The 26,541-nt window shown below is 40.2% G+C and overlaps 1 protein-coding gene and 1 long non-coding RNA gene across 19 annotated transcripts in view; one reads left to right on the forward strand and one right to left on the reverse strand.

Annotated features, from left to right (window-relative positions):
- LOC114591658 (uncharacterized) overlaps positions 1 to 10,257 on the forward strand; it is a 30,040-nt gene extending 19,783 nt beyond the window's left edge. The window contains exons 2-3 of the long non-coding RNA XR_003705311.2: positions 5,770 to 5,867; positions 10,151 to 10,257. This is a non-coding gene — a long non-coding RNA (uncharacterized LOC114591658). The remainder of the gene's footprint in view (positions 1 to 5,769; positions 5,868 to 10,150) is intronic.
- IQSEC1 (IQ motif and Sec7 domain ArfGEF 1) overlaps positions 1 to 26,541 on the reverse strand; it is a 311,041-nt gene that overhangs the window by 28,537 nt on the left and 255,963 nt on the right. For all 18 annotated transcript variants that reach the window (XM_077924860.1, XM_077924859.1, XM_028718962.2 and 15 more), the window contains 3 exons: positions 21,213 to 21,495; positions 16,029 to 17,290; positions 3,635 to 3,796 (listed from right to left, as the gene is read on the reverse strand). In XM_077924860.1, coding sequence (XP_077780986.1) covers positions 3,635 to 3,796; positions 16,029 to 17,290; positions 21,213 to 21,495 — 1,707 coding nt within the window. The remainder of the gene's footprint in view (positions 1 to 3,634; positions 3,797 to 16,028; positions 17,291 to 21,212; positions 21,496 to 26,541) is intronic.

Raw genomic sequence — 26,541 nt, forward strand, 5'->3', positions numbered from 1 at the left:
TGTCCGTAGCAAAAGGAAGAACAAAGAAACCGTGGGGTCACTCAGAGGAGAAGATGGTGAAATGCAAACAGGGGACACAGAAAGGGCTGAACTCCTCAATGCCTTCTTTGCCTCAGTCTTCTCCGATAAAGAAAACAATGCCCGACCTGAAGAATTTGGAGCAAATGATTCAGCAGAGGAAACACAGCCCAGAATAACTAAGGAGATAGTACAAGAATACTTGGCTAGTCTAGATGTATTCAAGTCTCCAGGGCCAGATGAACTGCATCCAAGAGTATTAAAAGAACTGGCAGATGTGATTTCAGAACCACTGGCAGTCATCTTTGAGAATTCCTGGAGAACAGGCGAAGTCCCGGCAGACTGGAGGAGGGCAAATGTTGTCCCTATTTTCAAAAAGGGGAAAAGAGAGGACCCAAATAATTACCGCCCAGTCAGTCTGACATCAATACCAGGGAAGATTCTGGAGCAGATCATTAAGCAAACAGTCTGTGAGCACCTAGAAAGGAATGCTGTGATCACCAATAGTCAGCATGGATTTCTGAAAAATAAGTCATGTCAGACTAACCTGATCTCGTTTTTTGACAGAATTACAAGCCTGGTAGATGAAGGGAACGCAGTGGATGTAGTCTACCTTGATTTCAGCAAGGCATTTGACAAGGTGCCCCATGATATTCTTGTAAAGAAGCTGGTAAAATGCGGTCTTGACTATGCTACCACTCAGTGGATTTGTAACTGGCTGACTGACCGAACCCAAAGGGTGCTCATCAATGGTTCCTCTTCATCCTGGAGAAGAGTGACTAGTGGGGTGCCACAGGGTTCTGTCTTGGGCCCGGTCTTATTCAACATCTTTATCAACGACTTGGATGATGGACTCAAGGGCATCCTGATCAAATTTGCAGATGACACCAAACTGGGAGGGGTGGCTAACACCCCAGAGGACAGGATCACACTTCAAAACGACCTTGACAGATTAGAGAACTGGGCCAAAACAAACAAGATGAATTTTAACAGGGAGAAATGTAAAGTATTGCACTTGGGCAAAAAAAATGAGAGGCACAAATACAAGATGGGTGACACCTGGCTTGAGAGCAGTACATGTGAAAAGGATCTAGGAGTCTTGGTTGACCACAAACTTGACATGAGCCAACAGTGTGACGCGGCAGCTAAAAAAGCCAATGCAATTCTGGGCCTCATCAATAGGAGTATAGCATCTAGATCAAGGGAAGTAATAGTGCCACTGTATTCTGCTCTGGTCAGACCTCACCTGGAGTACTGTGTCCAGTTCTGGGCACCACAGTTCAAGAAGGACACTGACAAACTGGAACGTGTCCAGAGGAGGGCAACCAAAATGGTCAAAGGCCTGGAAATGATGCCTTATGAGGAACGGCTAAGGGAGCTGGGCATGTTTAGCCTGGAGAAGAGGAGGTTAAGGGGTGATATGATAGCCATGTTCAAATATATAAAAGGATGTCACATAGAGGAGGGAGAAAGGCTGTTTTCTGCTGCTCCAGAGAAGCGGACACGGAGCAATGGATCCAAACTACAAGAAAGAAGATTCCACCTAAACATTAGGAAGAACTTCCTGACAGTAAGAGCTGTTCGACAGTGGAATTTGCTGCCAAGGAGTGTGGTGGAGTCTCCTTCTTTGGAGGTCTTTAAGCAGAGGCTTGACAACCATATGTCAGGAGTGCTCTGATGGTGTTTCCTGCTTGGCAGGGGGTTGGACTCGATGGCCCTTGTGGTCTCTTCCAACTCTATGATTCTATGATTCTAGGTGGCATAACTCTGTACATCAAAGAGGCATACAGTCCCAAAAGCTAGAAATCTCAAAAGGGCAGAGTCTTCCACAAAATATCTGTGGATGGCAGTACCAGGTCCCCAAGAGTAGCTTACTATTGAGCATATAGTATCATCCTCCTGACCAAAATGCCCAGGGTGATTCTGAGATGGACAATGAAATATTCCTCATAATCTAATTAGCTATGTCACATATCCATAAAACAGCAAACGGTCAACAAATAAAGCCAGGTCTTTTTAGTACCTTGGTTAGCTGTATAATGCAGGAAAACTTGACATATTTCATAACCCGATGCAACACAGAAATAAATGCCATCTTGGTACCTGACACAAGCTAACATGGGAAGCTTCTGCACTCCTAAGGTTGCTTGTTTTAACTGAACATTGCAATTGCATATTTAATTCCTTTGGCTGCATTCCAGTGCTCAGTTAAGTGCACTCAAAACCTCATTGAATGGCCTTTAAAACATAGTAACAGGCAAACAAAAAAGATCCAATGTTTAATTTATAAGATTTTAGTCAATGAAGCAAACATGAAGAGGAGGTCATCAGGGTTAAATTTCCTAGCCTATTTGTAGATCATATGTTTTGGCATTGTGTCAAATAGGCATCAATAACATTTTCACGTGGTGCAACTCCCAGGACAAAAGCCTCTCTTTAACAGAGTTAGGCAAGATGCCAACATAACGTTCTCATCTACAGGACTGTTTTTTAGAAAACATCACTTTGGAATTTAAAATCTGTGTTGATTTTTCAAGGAAGACCCATGAGCTGACAGATTTCTGCCCCCCTCCCCACCCCCTAGAAGAAGGCCCTGCTTCACTGTTCCTTTGTAGTACAGAAATATATAGAACAAGTGGGTCCAGGAATAAGACAACCCACTTGCCAAGTGTAGAATGCTTCATTAAAGCATATTTATATGAGTGCATTCTGCCGATTAAGGTGTACCACTAATCAACAGGAACCTTAGCATTCAACAGCAATTCTTCATCAAAGTAATGTATACATAATTCTATAAATTTGGGCCAATATGTCATGAGCTGGCATGCAGTACACAGTAAGGTAAAGGTAAAGGGACCCCTGACCATTAGGTCCAGTCGTGGCCGGCTCTGGGGTTGCAGTGCTAATCTCACTTTATTGGCTGAGGAAGCCGGCATATAGCTTCCGGGTCATGTGGCCAGCTTGACTAAGCCGCTTCTGGCGAACCAGAGCAGTGCACGGAAACACCATTTACCTTCCCACCGGAGCGGTACCTATTTATCTACTTGCACTTTGATGTGCTTTCAAACTGCTAGGTTGGCAGGAGCTGGGACCGAGCAACAGGAGCTCACCCCGTCACGGGGATTCGAACCACCGACCTTCTGATCGGCAAGTCCTAGGCTCTGTGGTTTAACCCACAGCGCCACCCGCGTACCATGCAGTACACAGTACAGCACATCAAAACTGAAAATATTGTGGCACTTGCTTTCTGGATAGTAGTGGTCTTCCACATTTTGTCATGTCATTTTATTTTAGACAATGAATTGAGTAATACTTCAAGGAATAATAAAGGACTTATAATCAATAGACACTTTCCTTCTGGATGAGCATATCCTAGGCAATTAAAATAATAATATAGTATAGCAGATAAATAGCTAAGAACCTCCTTCTGGAACAGTCTTTCTGAGTTGCGGCCATAGCTGTAAATGTATATGGGGAAATAATTTTTTCCTGGTTTTTCTTTTTCTCTGAAACTGCACTTAGCTTATGCACAAAACAATTGGCGAACATCCCTTTCTTTAAAATCCACATAGTGTACACTTAAATATGCAACAGATGCTTCATATCTGCTACTTACTCCAACACATCCCGGTTAAACTGCTTTTGTCGATTTCCGAGGAATTCTCCAATCATCTGTCTGCTGAGTCCTTTTCTCTGCAGAAGGAAATGAGCAACTCCAACAGGCGTATCTGGCACAAAGCCTCTCTCAATTAGGTACTGGATTCCTTTTTCAGGTTTTCTACAAGAAGAAAAAAACCCCAAATCTCCCATTAGCCACTTTCACCACAACATAATCAGGGGCATATGTATTTTTATTGTGTGTGCGCGTTTATAATATTTGTTGCTGCATACCACTTAGATTTCTTTAAGGAAATTGTGCTATATAAATATTTTCATAAATAAATTTAAAATAAATAAAATAAAGATTGGGGTTGTCTTAGGGCTCTTCCACAATCAACACAAGGTATACAGTCGTACTTCGGAAGTCAAATGCCTTGCGAGTTGAACCTTTTGGCTCCCGAATGCTGCAAACCCAGAAGTGAGTGTTCTGGTTTGCAAACATTCTTTGGAACCCAAACGTCCGACACAGCTTCTGTGGCTTCCGATTGGCTGCAGGAGCACCCTGCAGCCAATCAGAAGCCGCGTCTTGGTTTCCGAATGTTTTGGACTTCTGGAACAGATTCCGTTCGGCTTCAGAGATGTAACTGTACAACTTAAACCATTTGAGGACCAATTTTACTGTTATTACCAGTGGGGAGTAACAATACCACAGCAGCTATGAAAAAGTATGTGACCACATCTTTAACATAGTGCTTTTTAAAACCTACACCTGCCATTTATTTCTGCAACTCTTAGCAGACTCACAGTTCTTCCTTTGCACAGACCCTTCTCTCAACAGCACCCCCTCCCACCCCATGTGAGAAGCACTGATGAACAATACCAAGTAACCCTCTGGTCCTGCTTCTACCACAAACAGTATGCTGTTTGAAACAGTATTAAACAGATGCTCCTGGAAAGCAGACAAGCTGTGGCATGGAGTCAGTAGCCCTTCCTTGTTTTTCCCAGCATCTGGAGCGGATATAGCCTTTAAATTCTAAGATCCCATTTAGCTACTGTGGTGGACAGCTTTTTTTAAAATATAACATTGTGTTTTTTTTAAAAAAATTCATATTTAAACTGTTTAACATGGTTGCATCAAGATATATATTTGTTTACAATGTAGCACATGCCATGCAGCAATTGCATAAAATAAAAAATAAAATAAAACAATGAACACTCAGATAAACGTTTCTACATATATTAACAAAGTTGTGTCAAAGTGTATATACCAAAATTATTATGATTATCACAGAAATGATGTATAGTAATGTGTATTGCTCTGATTGGTGACCATAAATAAAATGTATTTTGTATCAATAACAAATAGAATTTATAGGAAAGGAGGGGAGGGGGGAAATTAAAAATCACACTTCATGCACGCCAGACTTTGCTTTAAACTATGGGTACTGTTCTTCCATGTGTTGAACAGCTATTGCTTGATACATCACCCATTATTTTTTCTATTCCTTTTCAATAGGCAGCACCACTCCTTATAGTACTGAATTCAGTAACTCAATTGTTTGCTTTTGTTTGCAAGGGAGCATCATGGGGTGGGGAAGAGGGAGGTAATCTGGGGACGGGGCAGGACCCAGCTCCTCCTTATAGCACTCCTGCCACTCCCTATCACATTACTCCCTAATTTGGATAGGGCCTAGTTTGGCACTGAGCTATGCTATGCTATCCAACCAGAAATCTGTAGTTTGATACATCCCTCCAAATCAGCATTGAAAAAGAAATAAAAACCTGTGGTTTGCAATCTTGATTTGGGCTAATCACTCAAACCATAGTGTACAAGTCCTGACATCACAGCAAACTGAGGTTTCTGAAACAAGTTGGTATTTTATTAAGCCAGGAGTGTGAGGGAAGGATTGAAAAGTAGAGAGAGGGAGAATGTACATAAAGAGCTTCCCCCCCAATCCTCCATACCATGCTTTGAACAAGCAATATGGTATCTGAATGCACTGAATGCTAAATGCAAGATTGAGACTGAAGTAGTCAAGGCAGACAGAGATTATGCATTCATCTGCTGCTATGTAAACATCAAAAGGTTTGTGTACTGCAACAGTGACCAACCACAATTCAATATTTTCATTGTGTTCTCCATTTTCTAAGGTATTACAAATATCTGAAAATGCAAATGGATTTCCAACTTTGCAGATGGAGGATGCAGCTTTCTGCTCAGACATGTGAAATCAATTTCCAAGAACAAGGTCACCCTGCTATTTTTATACCAAGATGGTCATGTAACCACATCTTTCCTCATGTAGGTTATTGTCAATAACATTACCAAATCTCCTAACATGCTTACTCTGCTGGACTTTACTAGTAAAAATTTGATATCTGGTAAGTAAAAGAAACAATCAGACTTTTACCCTCATAGCTGAGTACCATAGAAAAACTGCCTCATCATCATGTCTTAAAATCTGCCTGCCTGAAAGTTTACATCTGAAACAAAAAGAATATGTGCTGTTATTCCCACAAGGGCAAGCTAAGATAATATTTCCTTTATTCAAAATATTTCTTTCCTCTGAGCAAACAGAAGAAAGTAAAGCTACAATCCTAAACACACATACTATTGAGGTTGCTACACTGAGGTCAGTGGGATTCACTTCAAGTAAACATGCTTAGGATTCTGAATCAGAATTCTTTTCTCCTTCTGAACTCATTGGTTCTGTACAAAATGGAACAAGGTGAGATATACATTACAACAAGCTTTGTTTCTTTGGCTGAATAAAGTTGTACAACTTGCTTGTACAGTACATATCAATCTTTTCTTTTGGGAACACACCATAATATTCTTTCAGGTTTTGAGGCAACTGAACCTAGTAGTCAAAAATATGCAAGACAATGCTTTACCAATACCATTCATGTCCTGAAGTACTGTATTTTAATTATTCTCTAGAAAGAAAGATTAATGGTTCTGAAGAAGGCTGTTTTAAAGCTGGACTTTCGGGAAAGAAATAGATGGTCAAATGGAAAGAAGGCAAAAGGCAAATATCAAATTAGAAAAGGGGACTTTTATTTGTGCTATTTTTAGTCGTTCAAAGATGACTGGGCATAATGAACATATAAAAATGTGTTTTTGCAGAATATCATTACAGTAATGCAAAGGAATGGAGAATATGTTATGCTGTAGAATTATTTCCATGTGGAAAATGCTACAGAAAACACACACCATAACCTGGATTGTTGACCTGGCCAGTAATGTATTTGCTCATGTAACTGAGGGTAGGACTGCAGCCATGTGAGCCAATGTAGAAAAGTGGTTAAGAGTGCTGGCCAGGGTTCAAATTGCCACTCACTGATTTTGTAAGGATAAAATGGGGAAAGGGAGAAGTATGTGTGCTGCCTTGAGCTACTTGGAGAAAAGGAGCAATATAAAAGCAATAATAAATAAAATAAAAATAACGAAGGCAAAAGGGTTGTCCATTTTTAAAGTGAGCGTCTTCTGCACAGATTCACACACGTTAAAGTAGTATGTGAGAGGTTTCAAAATTCTATGCTGTTCCTGCATGCCTTTTTCACTGGGTGCCAGTTCTGATTCCAGTGTTATTCTAAACGTGCTAGTTTTTCTATGGACAGAGGGGGTAAATACGGACAACCATTTATTGATTGATAGTCTGCTAATATATGCAGAGAGCCACTTGGTGAGACACTAACCCATATTGTGTTGCAGATGAGTAACAAGAGCCACTTACAGTATGTATCTGAGCCAATATCTAGGAAAGCAGAGAAATCAAATGGCAGGAAAATATAGAAGACTAGCTAAAGTAGTAGTTCCATGCACACTGTAGCTAGTTACTACGTACTTGAATTAAGGGCAGTTTATATTTACTTGGCCGCTCCATTCTTTGGTAGAAGTACACTACATGATCAAATAATTCAAGAGCAGAAAAGCATGTAAACCTCTTTGTTCAGATTTAAAACTTATTTTCAGTTTTTCCCACTTCAGTTTCTTAAGCTTAATTGTATAGCTTAGTTCTTAATACTTGGGTTCTAAAACAAGGTGGTACTTTCTGTCAGTTTCCTAACCTTCTATTAATCACACCCCTGAGGCTCCTCTAGCAGTATAATAGACCCAGGGGATCACCAAACGCCTCCTAATTGGTTTGGGATTCTTCTCTTTCTCAAGACGTTCTATCCCTTTCTTACTGAACGGAGACCCAAGTAGAGTGTTCACTAATAACTCTACTTCTCCTGTTCCCAATTCAGATTCCCAGTTTTTCTCTTGTCTGTATACTCCTGAAAAAGGACACTAATTGCTGTATTTCAAACTAAGCTCAGAGACTTCCTTCTCTGGCTGCAGATATTTTCCTCAGAGCGGATCTCTCACACACAGCTCAGGAGCTATACTTCTACCCAGCTGAACACCAAGAACACCCAACTCCCAATCCCCTTTTCTTTTCCCCCTCCCAAAGTGCTTGCTGTATCTACAGCCAATCAGGTGAACCTACAGCTCAGCACTCTGGTGGAATTCCAAAGCACTGCATCACAAAACTCTGGTCTTGCTGAGCTTTCCGTCACACCCCTGCACTTGTTACATGGCAATACTGTAGTTGTGGCTGGCTGGGAAGCAACGATTCTCAATTTCCAACAATGTCCCTGACACTATGGCTGGGTTCAGATGGCAACCAAGCCAAACTATGCCTCATGCTCACTGCAAGCTAAATTACCAGCAAGAAAGCAAAACAGCCACAATCACTTCGCCAGGAGCCTGCATGAGCACACTAAGCCAGTGCTACTTGTGTGACATTGTTAATGTAAGCTCCCCAGACCCAGCTGCCTGGCAATGCGACTCCAGCAGCTGTCTGGGTGGGCCAGATCCTGGCACCAGACCTGTCTACAAGGTATAGACTTTGTTGTCCATTAGGAGATTATCAAAGACCCACAGAAGGTCTTTATTAGGACAGTTTAAAATGTCACAAGTAGCAAGCAAGTTTTTGAATTCTCCAGAACCCTTCTACAGGCTAGAAATTAAACAAAACAGCAGGGAGGGAGGAGATAAGAAAAGCCCCAAAGCCTTTGGTTTGTAATAGTCTTAAAATGGAGTGCAGAAGGTGTGTTGGCATGTGCTGCTAGGTGAATAACTATTTCCAGTTGTGCAGAGAAACCCTGGGACAAAGAAACAATAAGGACAGCCCCACTCCAATTCTTTCAACAGGCATTAGGATAAGGTTATCAGATCTTTTTCAATGAATCCAGGGACACTTTTCAACTTCAATGGATTTTGTCGAAACGGGGACGTCTGGTAACCTTACATTAGGACTGACTGCCAGAAACTAGGGAGGCTACAGCAATCTGATGCATGATGGAGAACTACTTGTGGAAATCAACTGCTTACCCAAATACCATTTTTTAATATAGTGTTGCTTGTCCCCCCCCCCCATTTCTGATACTTCCGTTCTTTAGCCCTATTGTCCCAAATCCTCTCTTCTGCTGCAGTCCCTCTCTTCCCTCTTGCAATGCATTCACTACTAATAAATTTTCATTCCCTAAATAGCTGAAAAGGCAGCTGCCTCTGTTTTTCACTTGGATAATCTAACCAGCCTGAATTCCAGGGAACAGTAAATGAACTGGCAAATCCTGACCTCCATAATTACAATCAGACATATGCTTGGCCTTCCCTTTTTATAGTGAGCACTTCGCAACAAAATTATATCCCCATCAGCTCTCTAGGTATTGTGGAAAGAGAATTCTGCTTAATCCTAGCACCGAGCTCTATTATAGCAAATTGTGTGCTTGGAATGTTTAATACTAGATGGACCTGATTGGATGGGAGTGATGTAATGACTCCATTCCAGTTTCTGAGGCTATTCAAAGCTGCTAATAATGGACTCCATAGCCTTCAAAAGGCTGGATTTTCAATATTAGGGAAGGTTTATATATTCTCTGTAAATGACTATAAAGGATCCCCTCCCTACATTTTTGAACGCAGCCAACCCCTCCCTACATTTTTGAACGCAACTGATTCATGCTATGAGCCTTTTCCTCTCTATGCATATTACTGGGTATTTATTTAAAAGAGAAAAGTCTTAAGAAGTCTTTTTGTTGCTATTACGGAGTAATCTACACTCCAGGTGTTGTAAAGACACTCTTTTATACTAAACTCCCAATAGGCTGGCATTCGCTTTCATGAAGACCTTTAACAGACATTTCTCATATTTAATAGAATCATAGGATTGTAGAGTGAGATGGTACCCCTAGGGTCATCTAGTCCAACCCCCTGAGTCCTGTGTCCAATTTGAAACATTTGCTTAGCTTTGCAAATGTGATAGCAGTTGTATTGCAGTAGCACTATGAGATAACTTGTAAAAAGGTTGGAAGCAAAATGGGCTGTAGCATGCTTAGATGCAACTTTACACCAAGAGTTTGCAAAGCTTGTTAAAATACACCTGTAAGGTGCATCTTTCTTTGGAAGCAGTCCTACTTGCATATAAGGTGCATGAGATTATAGTGTTTTTTGGCTGAGTCCTCACTATGGTTCTCTTCACAGCTGATTTTTGGAAGAAGAAGAAATTTCTGCAAATGTGATGCAAAAGTTGGCTGTGCATGATGCCGGAATGTCACTCTGCCCATGTCATCAAGAAACCTCCTACACACAAGAAACTGCTTCCTGGAGCAGATTTGCTCTTTAAAATAGTGTTTCCTTCAAATAAATGAATAGGGAATGAATAAACAAATAAATTCATCAGCATTCATCTGCTACTTTTAACAAATAAATATTTAGAAAGCAGCCAGTTCATGTCACAAATGGGTAAAGAAAAGAGCTACCATTAAATCCACAAGTTCATTTTGTCTGTACGTTTCATTTTTCAGTTTATTTATTTATTCTTGTATGTTATTGAAGTGTCCTTTCTAAAATAAGTAAGTAAGTAAATAAGTAAATAAATAAAGAAACTAACTCACAAGTTGAGGGACACCCTGTGAACTCTCTCCCTGTATCTGTCTGTATTAGTAACTCAGGTTTTTTTTTAAAAAAAGGTAACTTTTATTTATTTGAAATTATTCACACTCCAGTCTTCCGCTCTAATGAAACCAGAGCAACTTACAATAAACATTAAAATATAAAAAGTAAGCAAGTGACAGAAAACAATAAAACCTGCAGCTGCCCAAATAATACAGGCAACCCCCCATTTAAACGTGGGGGTTACATTCCTAGTCAGTGAAATCATGTATATTTGAAGCCCACTGAAAAAGCCTGCAAATACCCTGTTCAGTCCCGCCCTTTTAGTGATGTTTCAGTAAAATCTTTATGATGTTTCCAGGTCACTTCTGGGTTCAACGCGATGCGCATATACACAGTAACACACATATTGAATGCATGTAAACTTGGCGGGGGGGACGGACCTGTCTGTATACCAAAAGGCACCAGGTACGGAACCTATGAGGTCAGAGGTGGAAGGGGGCTTGCAATCTATGCTAGTGCTCAGCAGCGCTTTGACTGTCATCTTAAAATAAACAAACAAACACAGCAGGCAATGGGGAAATTGCATTTGGCCTTTAGCCAAAAACTATTTGATCTTCTAATTATGTCAAATCACTTACAGGCCAATGCAACAAAAAATTATTTTATACCCCTCATCCGTTGTAAAACCTTACATCACACATTACCTAATTTAATGGTTCACTGCATGTTCACATGACTGGGAATAAGAGGACCTGCACATGGCTATGCTTTCTCAGTGTTCCTTCTTAAAAATGCTTCACAGTAACAGAGGTAGGAACTGTGCGATGCTCAAGCTGTCTGATGTGATTCACAACACTAAGCAAACTGCATGTACGTAACTCATAAAGTCCTTTATTCCTGGAATATGGATGATTCAACATGTGTCTGAAGGACGCGGAAACCAACTAGACAAGAAAGCTGAACTGGAAAAAGCGAGCAACTAACAAAACTCATACAGCAAGCCAAAATAAGATTATTGTGCAATGTTTCTAGTCTGTGTAGCACTCTTAGTCTGGCTTTTTGAAATCTACCACATCATCAAGAAAAAGCAGGCATTTATTCTGCATTGACACCAATCAGTATAGCGAAACCATTTAAAACATCTTATGGTCTCTCCCACATGGAATATTGTATTGGGATTAGTTTTTCAGTAACAGCCTCAGAGTACTTTGAAAAGTAAAAAATGACAGGAGGCACCTGATAATTCCATGGAGCGATAATCCTCACAGTTATTTATCTGTGCAACCTTTTTCTTGTGAGACCTCAAAAGGGGTGTGCCTGCATCACAACAAGATGCATCAGCAGCTAACAACAACACAGATCAATAAGCTAACTGAAGGGGAAAGAGAGGAATTCTTGGTATCAGGTTTGTCCAAACCAGCATCATAATATTTCAAAGTTAAACCAAACTGAATGGTTTAAAAGCATTAAAACTTAAAAAAAAATCTTTCCAAACCACATTTTCTTTTTGGCCTTAATTAAAACATTATTTCTCCTTCATGGGGCTTGAATAACTCAGAGAAGCTATGAGCTATGCCGTGCAGAGTCCCATGGACAGCAAGAAGATCAAACCTCTCCATTCTAAAGGAAATCAGCCCTGAGTGCTCACTGGAAGGACAGATCCTGAAGCTGAGGCTCCAATACTTTGGCCACCTCATGAGAAGAGAAGACCCTGATGTTGGGAAAGATGGAGGGCACAAGGAGAAGGGGACGACAGAGGATGAGATGGTTGGACAGTGTTCTCGAAGCTACTAACATGAGTTTGACCAAACTGTGGGAGGCAGTGGAAGACAGGAGTGCCTGTTGTGCTCTGGTCCATGGGGTCATGAAGAGTCGGACACAACTAAACAACAACAACAAAACATTATTTCTTTACTGTTAAAGACAGGGAGCAGATTAAACACACATTTAAATCACAAGGCTGCCTAAATAACTTTGGAACTGTAGTTTCACCCGTAACGAACTACAGGATCCAGGATTCTTTGCGGAAAACCATGCACTTTAAAGGCACAGTACTTATATGATATGGCTTTTTTGTTCATCTCTTTAATGGGAAGAGCCAGTGCAGTAAAGTGCTTAGAGAGGTCAGACTAGGAATTCAGCAAATCATTCTCCTCAACCTTATTTACCTTAGAGGGTTGTTGACTGGATAAAATGGGAAGAGGAAAACAATATATACCATCTCGAATTCCTTGGAGTTAAAGTGGAATATATTAAGAAAGATAAATAAGAGTGAAATTATTAAAGATTTTAAATATTTAAAATGCCACAGCTGGGTTACTTCCTAAATAAAATTGACAGTGCACCTAGGTAAAAATAATGATTCTTTCAAGGTTTTGTTTAAACCATGCGTAGCAAACTATGTCATATCTAGGCAGGATATAACAAATTGTCTGCCTTAAAAAAGTATAGAGCTGCTTCTCATATTTTTGCATTACACAAGCAAGCCTCAGCTCATACATGCCAGCCTTTCTACGAATGCTTCAGTTCTCCCTCTGACTTCTGGTTTCATGCAAACCATAATTTGCCATTACAACCAAACAAATTAACTCCAAACTGCCCTCCAAACCAGAAGAAAAAAACACAATGTAAAGGACATTTTTCCAGTTCTGGTTTGGAAGGCAAAAACCTACAGTAGCTTGCCAATTCAAATGGCACACCAGACCTTGGCATTCCTGCAACAGGGAGGAGGAGGCAAATGACCCCAAAGCTCACACATTCAATGCCAAGCCATGGTGTTCAACACAAGCCAGTTGTGTATGTGTTTCACACAAACTTCCTTAGTGCTATAAATACGCCCCTTTAATGATGGCAAAATTTACTACAGTATTATCCTAAACGTTTGCAGCTTGAGCCACAGCAGCTGCGCTGATTCTTTCTTCCACCTGTACAGGCAGTATGGCTCCAGTAAACCTCTGTCCTATCTCCAGCTGTGCAACAATAATTGTGACTGCATAAGCAGCTGCAACAGCTCCTTGCCAAGTAACAGGGCGACACAGCTTGTGCTTCAGAGGAGGAGCTGCTGTCAGTGCGCCTGGCAACCACAACAACATGAATTATTGCATGCCTACTGGGTCAATAAAGTCTCCTAGCCCTGTGTACCCATATATGTTGAGGCTCTGAGCCGTCAGTGTACGCCCCTCCAGTTGTGCATGGAACAGCAGAATGGTAGATTATACCTTTCTTTAGCCCCAACAGTGTACAAAGGCCTTTATGGAACATATTGGGAGCAATCAAAGGTAAGCAGGACTATGCCAATGAATAGAATAATCAGATTACACTAATTTAATTAGATCTAACTCTTCCACTAGGCTACTGTAAGGCTAACAATACATTGATTTTTAAAAATCACTATTTATTACCTTCTGCCATCTGTATTAGTTCCATGCTGTCTCAAAAGAAGAAATTATAAATTTAAAATATGCAATTTTTATACATTGTATTACATGGAAAATAAAGTATATGTAGTGTGTGAAAAAATATTTTGACAATCAGCCACTACACTATCGGCAATACTAACTTAACCCATATGGTACTGAATAAATTAAACTCCATGCTCAGGATTAAATCTATTACAATAATATGTAGACAGCCTGTTTTATAATATTTAGATATGAAGTAATCAGGAAGGAAAGCACTGCCAGTTACGTCAAAAAGCATATATGCTTAAGGAAAGTAAGGAAGCCCTTTGGAAAAACAAATAATTTTTAACAAGCACACTCTGGCCAGAGCAAATAGCTTTGTTAATTGTTAATTATTTATAAAAAATGGGTCATATCCAACTAAGCCATAAGAGTAGACCTATTTCCTTGATTTCAGTGGGTCTATTCTGAGTGTGTTTAACACTGGATTTCACCCCAACATGACTGTTTTCTGATGGCACTGGATTATAACAGTAATGGATGAGTGGAAAAAACTTATTTGTCCTTTTAACATTGCTTAAAAGAAAATGTTTCTTATATGAAGGACAACAAAAGGGCTCTCTCTCTCTCTCTCTCTCTGTGTGTGTTTTAAATACTACTTGTCCAAGATACACACCTTGGGTCTGGTCCTGACCGGACGAATACTAGAATCAGCAAGGGATACCCACATGACCTGAAGATGCTGCTGTGCAATGCCAGGTCAATGATTCATAAGACCACTGCCATCCATGACTTGATCATGGATGGAGGACTTGACCTGGCATCTATAACAGAACTTGGTTGGATGCAGCATATGGGCCTGTCCTTGAAGGTAACCCGGAAACTACAACTAATCCAGAATGCGGCAGCTAGACTGGTGACTGGAAGCGGCTGCCAAGACCACATAACACTGGTCTTGAAAGACCTGCACTGGCTCCCAGTTCATTTCCGAGCACAATTCAAAGTGTTGGTGCTGACCTTTAAAGCCCTAAACGGCCTTGGTCCAGTATACCTGAAGGAGCGTCTCCACTTCCATCGTTCTGCCCAGACACTGAGGTCCAGCGCCGAGGGCCTTCTGGCGGTTCCCTCGCTGTGAGAAGCCAAGTTACAGGGAACCAGGCAGAGGGCCTTCTCGGTAGTGGCACCCGCCCTGTGGACCGCCCTCCCTTCAGATGTCAAAGAGAAAAATAACTACCAAACTTTTAGAAGACACCTGAAGGCAGCCCTGTATAGGGAAGATTTTAATGTTTAATAAGTTAGTGTATTTTAGTGTTTTGTTGGAAGCTGCCCAGAGTGGCTGGGGAAACCTGGCCAGATGGGCGGGGTATGTATGTATGTATGTATGTATGTATGTATAAATAAATTGGCATTTAAAGCAGTAAAATGGCAACTGCAGGGGTGGGGAGAGAGAAGAAAGTAAACATGCTGAAAACAGGGAAAAGACAAGTGTGCACACAAAAGGGCTGCATCAGACATGACTTTAAACTATGGTCTGGTGACACATGAACACGCTCACAGGAGGAATTTGAAAGAATTTGCTTCCGCTATCTGTTAACCACAGCTTGCTATTTCATCAGAACATGAAGCTATGGTGAACTATGGTTAGTTCAAACAAACTACTTCAGAAACCATGGTTCGATGCTGGATGCTTGAAACTAACCACCGTTTGTTGGTCCGGATGACACAACAAACCATGGTATAAATTTCTGAACTCATCCTTCTGGCTGCATGTTTAGGAGGAGGCTGGGCTCACCCACACCTTGCTAAACCATAGCTTAGCACATGGATAGTGAACCTGTGGTCTTCCATATTTGGCTTCAACTCCTATCAGCCCCAGAAAGCATTATTAATAATCAGGGATGATAGGAGTTGCAGTCCAACCCCAACCCTGGTTTAGCATGACACCCAAAGACAGCCATTGTTGGAGATCATGTTAACCTTCACAATGGAGCTGCAGAAACATCTAATTATCCTGTGATTTGGCGATAAATTTCTTTTCTATGTAAAAAATGCATTGTACTCACTTATTAAAAAGGTTCAATCCAATCCTGTAGTGACGTTTCCTGATGATGTCATTACTGAAGGCAGGAGAATCCCAGCTATTGCGAGTCTCTTTATGGTACGTTTGCTTGCTCAGTGTTTGTTCCCTTAAGCTGTCTCGAGAAGAAGACTCTGAGCTGCAGTTTATTGTGTCATTGGAATTGGAAGTGCTATTAATGCTATCGTTGTCTCCATCAGAATAATCAGACTCAGATTTGCTTTGCCTGTTTGCTGTGCCATTAATGGCTAAGTGGCTATCAATAGGCCTTGGTCTATGTCTAGTCTCCTGGTCCTCTCGGGAAATTATCTTGGTAGGGATGCCATGTGAGATATGCTTGGGACTACCTTGCGTACTAGTAATTCCTCGATCATATGCATTCTGTCTCTTTAATGATCCCCTCTCTGAGCGATCACTTAAGTCCACTGAACTGTCACTAGGTGGTTCTATAGTTAGCAAAGGCAAATGATCCATTCTCATTCTTTGTTCCTGGGATTCTAGTGAAGGGGTACTTCTGCAGCTCGTGTCAGTATCTATCTTATGATCCTTGTGTGTCATAGACCAGTACTCTTGAGATGGGTTCATTGACCGAAGTCTTAGGTCAGATTCTGTGCTAGATGGCCTATCTACTGATTGGGAAAGAGGAAGTGGTGGGGATAGTTCTTCTTCATCAATATACAATGTAACGTCACTATAAGATGCAGTCATTTCATCAAGTTTCCTGTGGTCCACATTATGGCTTGTTGGTTTAGTTTGACAACTGTCCCTCTCTATTTCCCGACTTCTGACTTGATCGGGTATCTGTACCTCATCAGAGTGCATGCTACGACAATTTAATGCATCGTCAATGGACTCGGCAAGAGATTTTACTTGTCTCGAAAAAGCATCCTCCAGTTCCGTTATGGCATCAGCAAAGTCGGTGGACGCTGCTGGAGATTTCATTGTAGCCGATTCTCCAAGGTCACTACATTCAGACTGGACAAGGGCTCCTAGTTTTGACCCATCATTTGTAACAGAAACTTGCTTCCCCTCGAAGTAGGAACTGTGGACTTTCTCAGGTCCTTCAAACGAAAACTGCATTCTCATATTGGATAGAACAATGCGTCTTGACATACGATTTTCAGACATAGAACTTCTAAGCCGCTCAAAGTTTTTGTTCATCTGATACTGGCGGAAAGCAGTCTGTATAGTACGAGCGGCATGTCTAGTTATGAGACGGCCTCCATATTTCCGTTCTAGCATTTCAACCTAAAAAGAAAATATAAATATTTGATAATACTCATGCACTAAGAGTGCTTACTACATGGCTCTCTAATACAGTACTGAGGCAATAAGTGTTTCAAAATTAGCTCAGAAAAATGTATCTCCTAGGAACCTTACGATCTAAAAAGATTTCTGAGATGGAAATACGCTCAGTAAGTAAAGGCCACCTCATGACAATAGAAAATTACCTGTACAAGTGCACATAAAATGATCCACCAAGAAGATACTTTTCATAACTGTCTCACAAGTATATTTTATTAACACAGAAAGATATGACACTTACCTCTGGAAAACTTACTTTCACATAAAACAAGTGCAACAATTTAAATTGCACATGGCGTTGTGATTTTAAATTGTATGCTTCCACGAGTAGTGCTTAGATACTAGAAGTATGGGATAGAAATCTCAAAATAAATAAAATAAAGAGGTGTGTGGTTTTTTTAAAATGCTGATACAAGCAGTTAGAATTTAGATAAGAATTAAATAAAACAACTAGCATTCTTTATGAAAAGAATTTGGCAAAAATAGTTATTTACTCAACCACATTAAATGCAAACGGTTTTTGTAATTGAACTTGAAGTATTTTTTTCGGTCTGCAACTAACTTGCATTAAAAGAAAAGTGAAGAGTTTCCTATGGTCATGTTGCATTGCTCCTTTATAGAACTAATGATACCAGTTAGTGAACCTTGCATTTCCTATGCTTAAATTATGTTTAGAGTGGCCACACCATGGAAAGGGCCATAGCTCAGGATCTGCTTTGCACACAGAAATCCCAGGTTCAGTTCTTAGCATCCTCAGACAGGACTGGAAGGGTCCATTGTCTGAAACTCTGGATAGCTGCTTACCAGTCAGTGCAGGCAATGCTGAGTTAGATGCACCAATGGTATGACTTCATATAAGGCAGCTTCCTATGTTCCAATAAAGTCGTACCTTGGATCCTGAACGCCTTGTGTTTGGGCTCCTGAACGCTGCAAACCTGGAAGTGAGTGTTCTGGTTTGCGAACGTTCTTTGGAACCTGAACGTCCAATGTGGCTTCCGATTGGCTGCAGGAGCTTCCTGCAGCCAATCGGAAGCCGTGCCTTAGTTTCTGAATGTTTTGGAAGTCGGATGGACTTCCAGAACGGATTCTGTTCGACTTACGAAGTACCACTGTATATGCTGCATACATGAAATTTTAACAAAGCAAGAAATTGCATTCTCTGTGCCTTTGGAGTATAATTGAATCAATTCCTTGTCAGATTTTCCTTTCAACAGTTATGAACAATTTTACTGATGACATTTCACACTTAAACTTTCTCCCTCAGGCTTTCCTTGCATGAATTGGGAGAAAACTTGTCTGCTTCACAGATACCTGCAGGAGATTTAACAAGAGTTATTACAATCCATGTTAATCTATTTTATATTCTTTCCACCAAGAATTCAGTGTGCATTTGCAATTATGAAAATCCTTGGCTACACCGATATGATACACTGCCAATGATTCTCATCACTGCAGTGGTGTATTTTTAAAAGAGGCAAAGTAGTAAAAAAATAGGATGTTAAAATTTGAATTAAGCTGAAGCTCACATTATAGAACTGCTTGCAGTGATTACTTTTAATAAAAAAAATGTTGAGGTTTTCCCCCTCAAGCATTTTTTTTTAAAAAAAGATCAGTTAATAGTCTCAATATCACAAGTCATTTTACTGTACTAAACTATTGGACAGGCATGCTTTATTTGCTTTCAAATGATTCTGCTTCCAAATTCACAGTAAGAATACCAGGAACATGTTGCAGTCATCTGTATTCCCCTCCTCTATATGAACCCTTATTTACCTTCCATTAATGCTTAATGTTTGGTGTTTTATCGCTTTATTATTATTGTTATTAATATTCTGTTGGGAGCCACCCAGAGTGGCTGGTCAAACCCAGCCAGTTGGGCGGGGTATAAATAAATTGTTGTTGTTGTTGTTGCTGTTGTTCCATGGTTTGCTTTAGTACAGGATGACATGGTGGGGTGGAAGCACTTACCTGCCCTCCCGAGAGCTGAATCATTACTGTGTAATGGGACAGGTCAATGCAGTGAAAAATCGCTGGCAGCGGCTTGGCTGTCCTCTCTCCCTTCTGGTATGCAGCAGCGACTCAGCTGTTAGGAGGTCAGGTAAGCGCCACTGCCCCTTCATGGCATCTGTTTGCTTTAGTTATGCAACAATGTTCTATCTGCATTTATTAACATTCACTAGATTCCCTCATAACTAGGTGCAAACCCACTTCAAGTTCATGATTATGAAGGCAATGCTGACTAGCATGAACCATAGTTAGTACCGATGCAAATGTAATGGTTAAGGTGAAACCAAGGAAGAGGGGAAGTATTCCCAAAGGTCAGAGGACAAACAATCTAGTCAATTGGGAATATTATGTCTGCACCTGGCCACAGCAGGCAGACCATAAAGAAATTCCCTTTATTCAAAATAAGAACATAAAGGAGGGGTCAATCTGGTTCAGCAGTATGTCTCCAACAGCAGTCAACTCAGTGCTCCTGGCAAGCTTATGATGAGAGAGATGAATAAGGGCAAAAGGAGGAATGAAGAACTCATCATGTTTGAATCATTTTATCTTTATCCAGTTTCAAAAATTGTAGGCCCTTAATGAATTGTCAAAATAATAATATTCTATCTTTAATAAATTATTCATGATCGCTTACTACTGCTGCTACTACTACTACTACTTTTATTGTTTATACCCTGCCCATCTGGCTGGGTTTTCCAAGCCACTCTTGGTGGCTTCTAGCAAAATATAAAAAGTAATAAAATGTTAGACATTAAAAACTTCCCTGAACTTCAGATTTTTTAAAAAGTTGTGAAATGCTTTATCTCCCTGACATCTGATGGGAGGGCATTCCACAGGGAGGGTGCCACCGCCCAGAAGGCCCTCTGCCTATACTAAGCATGTCCTGATTACTAGTTACAATATTCATCTTAGATTTCAACATTTTAAACTGTGTAAACAGCACAAATGATGTGATATAAATGAAAATACTTCAAATGAGATCCTAAATTGACAAGTATCCTAAATTGAGGAGGTCCGGGAAACAAGCTAAAGAAAAATAAGCAATGGAAAATTTGAGTGTTTTTAACCATTTTTCTTTTGTATTTTGTATTTTTTTCCCTTCTATTTTCTTTCTTTATTTTTTATTGTAATACTTTTAAAAAAATCTTAATAAATATCTTATAAAAAAAAGTATTGTAGTATTCACAACTTTATGGGTAAGTAAAATAATTTAACTGGTTGCCTGCTTTCTAATGAGCATCTGTTCATTTCTTAATTTTAAAAGTAAACCTTCTGTCCTCTCGAAAAAGAAATACCAGAAATTTGTGATAATGTGGGTTTTGCCACGTAAAGTTGTAGTCTTGGTAATGTGGATTTGGTAGAGTCAGAGGTAGGGCAGAAGAAAATCATTAAGCCAATCTTGCCTAGAACTGCAAAAACCCTGGTTCATAGTTTTAAAAGAAAGCTTAAAAGAAGCACTGCTTGACTGAAAGCATGGGGATTTTGTTAATAAAGAGGCCAGGCAAAGAGTTTGTTTATATACTAACCAAGTCCTTCTGGTTTAAACGGCACAGTCTCTAGTAAAAAAATTGGCACAGCTCCACAAGTTAAGCAATGAGCCACATATGCAAAATCATAGCACAAATACAGGGAGGCATTTTCTTTGAAGGAAAAGTCATTTCGCTAAGCATTAATATCAGCTGATTGTTTAGCAAGTCATGGAAAAAGACAGAAGAAGGAAACATTAATATTATTCAGATATGCCAAATTATGGAACAGACTCGCAAAAAAAAATAATATCCTGTTATTTTCCAGGAATGGCTGAATAACCTTTCCATGACACTTTAGCTTGATTCATAGAACTGCACAGTTCAAGTACCTGCTTATCCTGCAAGTCCGATGAGAGTTCATAGCTCTCTGAAAGTGACCTCGACCTTTTAATAGCTTCTTCCTCTGCTTGTTTTCTGAGTATGGATGTTGAGTGTTGAAGCTTTGGCCTCCGGGGCCTTTGCTGCCCTGGGGAGACAGAATACAGCCCGTATGGAGAATGGTCGTAATGGTCTGGGCTTAGAGCTGAACTGTGAGTTATAGCTCCTTGATGATAGGTAGAGGGACTATCCAATGATGTGCCTGTTTCACTTCCAGGAGCTTCACCCTCAACGCTAAACAAAAAGAAGAAACAGAGAAGGCAATTAAGATTAAGGTCCCAGTAGCTTGTTTCAAGTAAAACTTCATATACAATCAATGCATATCTATAATAATTCAGTTGCTGTCATTTGTATTGGAAAGCTGCGGATCAGGAGCAGGAAACTTATAGGATTCCTGGTGTTGTTAGCCTACAGTTCTCATCATTCCTGAATACTGGCCATGCTGGTTGGAACTCATGGAAACTAGAGTCCCACAAAGTTTGCAGGGTCACAGGTTACCTATTCCTTCTATAAATTATCATATTTAACACCTACTGATGCAAGTTTCTATAAAAACTGGATCATTCTCTAGTGCTGCATTCCTGAAATCATTGGACTGCAGCTCCCATTAATCCTAGGTAGCAAGGTCAAAGGTCAGGTATGGTGAGAACTGTAATCCAATAACATATGGAAGGCACTACTTTAGCTACCGCTGCTCTAGTGCAATGCCATGCAAGTAAGAATACCAATATGTTTCCAAAAATGAATGTATTACATTTTTAAAATTAGAACTAACAGAAAAAGCTAATCAATGCATATTTTGACAATATTTTGTACAAGATTTATCCTTAACTATCACACAGAGCTTCAAATACAGAGTGAAAACTTAGAAGTATCACAGCTACAATGGAAAAAATGCTTGTATATGCGTAAACTACATTTTCCTCAACCCATCCTGTATAATGCTGTATTATAAAAGCACAGTTGTTTCTTCTATTACTGCTTATAGATACTGGTTTGAAACTAGGAACTTTCATCTTCTTGTAACAACCACATTTTTATCATTAACAAAGACATTCCATCCTTGTAGTGACAGTTTTCATAATTTGATTTTCATCCTGTGTCTCCTTGAAGAATAAAGGGGAAGTTCCCTGCAGTGCAACATCCTTCAGGAAATGTCTTGTGTTAAAAACACTGCTCATTTTGAGGTCCCCAGCTGAGACTGGGTGGGCAGAAAATACATCCAAGGCAAGGCACGGCAAGGCAAAACCTCTATAGCATTTCCTCAGCATCTATAAGCCGCCATTCTCTCCCCATCTTCCCTCAAACAAGGCACTAAGATTGTATATGTGGCGTAATGTTTAAAATATATGTGCTGCATTAAAATGAAACTACTGGATTTTGTCATGGGGTGAATTTTTACAGTGGTAGAACAGTTTGATCAGGTAGACTGAGATTTCACTCAGCACTTTAAAAAAAATGAAAACAATTTGTGTTTTGGACGTGCTTCCTCCATGATGGACAGGTATAACAACTCTGCTCAGCACTTTTAATGGAGTATCTACTATTTGCAAACTCATACTATGAAGTTTAAGAGAGATATAGGGATTCATGGTGCTACAAAGAAAATCTTGGCTGCATACATGGGCAGTCATACCCATTCTGAAGCTTGACAGGAGGCGACACATTGAATCTCTGAAGTGGCTATAGTACAAGCAAGTGTAAGAGGATGCTTGTGGCACTAGGATAAGCACAGAACATACAGGCCCACAATAATAATCAGTCAACGAAATGGTACAGCTGTCACAATAAAGGCAATAGTCGTCTGATCAGATCACAGTAATTACTACTTGTATAGCTATCACGATTACCATAATCAGTGAGCATATTTACATGGCCATGTAAAATCTGTTAAAACACCAATAGTATTATAGGTATGCAGAATTTCCTTTTTCCCCTCAGGCAGAAATTAAACGAATCTAATATTTTTGTGATGCTAATAAAATAAAGTTTGAAGGCGAGTTTCACAGATAAGCAATGCTAAAATTGAAGAAATATGAACTGTATATTAAGTAGGTGACCGTGAATAAAGAAGGTAGGTTCACCCTGACCCATATTTCAACTACCGGTATCTCTATAGTGAGAATATCAATGTGTGTGTGTGTGTGTGTGTGTGTGTGTGTGTGTGTGTGTGTGGTGGGGGGAAGGAAGAGCCTCCTTCTGAAGAGCCACAGAATGTATGCATAGTCACAGGAGCTGGCAGGCAATTATGGTATAGAAAGAGGGACAACTGCATGCCTTCTCCTGTCATTTGAAATTGTCTTTTCACTTCCACTCTGCTGCCAGACATTCCCCAGCAGCTTCATAAACTTAGAATATTCATTATCTTTCCACTGTTAAGAGATACAGTTCAATAGCACTGAGATGCTTCAACGTGAGGATAGGATTTAGTAATATGCCAAACTCATAAGACCAGGATGCAATTCCTGCCAAATCCTGTAGAGATGAATGAACAAACCAGCCAGCTATAGTACAGAAAGCTAATGTCAGGTGAACCTTAAGAAAACTCATCATGCTGCTTTACTGGAATAAGATTTTGGAAAAGCCTGTATGAGTTCTGAAGAAGTATTTTGGTCCCAAGAAGTAAGTAAAGGAAGGAATCTATAGTATTTCAGTCACAATCCTATTCCTCTGCAACAACTCCAGGGTTTGAAAACAAGCTGTTACAGCTGCCTGTATCAGCACTACAACCGTAGCTGACAGTGACAAGAAGTCTGCAGAGACTTAAAAAATTGTAGCACATTCTTCACAAACTGTCTAATTCACTGGTCTTTAACTGGTGGGTCATCCCCTTGGTTGCAGCCTAAGGTAGTCACCACTAGAGACAATACCACTATACGTAGATATGCTAAACAACAGCAGTAAGATGGCTCATGCATTGCATGCATAGGCTAAGTATGAACCCTGATCTGAAAAGCTGAAGCCAAATCTATTTGCTTATAAGCAGCACTGGTTATGGTGATTCTTACTATGGAAGTAACAACAAATAAGAACGACAGGGGGAAATCCTTCAATGAGGGCAGTGAAGGTCCTGTATGAGTGTCTGGAGGCGGTTGGAGGATGGATGGCAGCTAACAGATTAAGGTTGTATCCTGACAAGACAGAAGTACTGTTCTTGGGAGACAGGGGGCAGGCTGGTGTGGAGGACTCTCTGGTCCTGAATGGGGCAACTGTGCCCCTGAAGGACCAAGTGCGCAGTCTGGGAGTTATTTTGGACTCACAGCTGTCCATGGAGGAGCAGGTCAATTCTGTGTCCAGGGCAGCTGTCCATCTGGTATACAGGCTGAGACCTTACCTGCCCGCAGACTGTCTTGCCAGAGTGCATGCTCTAGTTATCTCCTGCTTGGACTACTGCAATGCGTTTTACGTGGGGCTACCTTTGAAGGTGACTTAGAAACTGCAATTAATGCAGAATGCAGCAGCTAGACTGGTGACTGGGAGTAGCTGCAAAGACCATATAACTCCTGAGAGACCTGCATTGGCTCCCAGTATGTTTCCGAGCACAATTCAAAGTATTGGTGCTGACCTTTAAAGCCCTAAACAGCCTCTGTCCTGTATACCTGAACGAGTGTCTCCACCCACATCGTTCAGTCTGGACACTGAAGTCCTGCACTGAGGGCCTTCTGGCGGTTCCCTCACTGTGAGAAGTGAGGTTACAGGGAACCAGGCAGAGGGCCTTCTCAGTAGTGGCGTCTGCCCTGTGGAATGCCGTCCCAGCACATGTCAAGGAAATAAGCAACTATCTTACTTTTAAAAGACTTCTGAAGGCAGCCCTGTTTAATGTTTAATGCTGTATTGTGTTTTTAACATTCGGTTAGGAACTGCCCAGAGTGGTTGGGGAAACCCAGCCAGATGAGCGGGGTATAAATAAATTGTTGTTGTTGTTGTTGTTTTACAAAAGCTCATACACAGCTATTTTAGAGAAAATATGTATGTTGAAACATTGCCTTTTCTCTGAATCAGGAACCTTGATTTTAATTAAAAAATCAAATATAAAAAAGGATGCAGAAGATTTATAACCTCAATCAAGTCCTCATAATCAAAGCCTAGGTTTTCTTCTGCATTATTTGAATACATGACTTACAAATTATCTACCCATTATTCCCCTCTAAACTGTAGCACATCAACTGAAGAAACACATGTCAAAACAAGGTCATCTGTTGGCCTCATCAAAAAGTCAGTCAATGGTCATCTAACTAATGGGGGATGTTGAATTCTGAATGCCAGAGAGGACAAAGATAACTGCTCTATTCTGATCAAACAAAACTACCAACATGCAGACAGCAGCTGATGAAAAATAAAGCCTGTCTTGTATTTTAGCTTGTGGACTCATGATATGCACACTGTGTATCCAAGCTACCAGAGTTGAACCACCTGTTTCACAAGAGATAAAAGAAATTTAATTAATTTCTTCTAACAATAGTTTCATATTTGTTGCTGATTAAATGGTTCTATGTAAAGATGTAAAACAAGGTGTTCATAACTTCCAACTCATTTTCTTCATATCAGGAGGACCTATAGCTGACTTTCTGGCTTCTACTGAGTTAAAAAATGTAATATAACCAAAAGCGCTTTTCAGAAGCAAAGGAGAGCACCCATTTTGAAACATCATATGTATCAGTTTATACTAACTAATATTATCCTCGTTTCTTATAAAACAACAATAAAATTGTTGTTATTAAAAGCATAAATACACATCCATTTTAAAACACAAATACACAACTGGAATAAAACATACAAACTGCATACTAATCAGCCTTAAAACCAACTAAATGTGCACAGGCCTGCAGAAGTGACGAAAATTTATAAACCCATACATATTTGATTAGATCTCAGCACATCACTGTTAGCCATCTGTGTTCTAAAAAGTGTCCAATTTCTGAAGTGTCCAATTATGTGGAAGCATTCAGGTGGTCTTTGACTGGTGGGTCATCCACCACAAAATGGTTGCAACCTAAGCTGGTCACCACCAGAGACAATAACACTATGTGTATACAGGGTGGCCCAAAAGTATGTAATACAGCTGAGCCTATGAAATTCATCACAACAGATTATATGGGTGCGTATAACTGACACAAGACAAAGTAGCAGTTAAATTTCAGGCTGGCAGTTGGAAAGAATAGTGGGGTCAGGAAAAAGGATTATTTTTCTTTACAGATATTGTGAATCATGTCCTCCCTAAAAGAGGACACGTGTTGCAGTGAGATCTGGAGACTGACCTCTTGGTTGTGGGTGGGTCCA

Source organism: Podarcis muralis, chromosome 2, assembly GCF_964188315.1.
Source record: "Podarcis muralis chromosome 2, rPodMur119.hap1.1, whole genome shotgun sequence".
Taxonomy (NCBI): Eukaryota; Metazoa; Chordata; class Lepidosauria; order Squamata; family Lacertidae; genus Podarcis; species Podarcis muralis.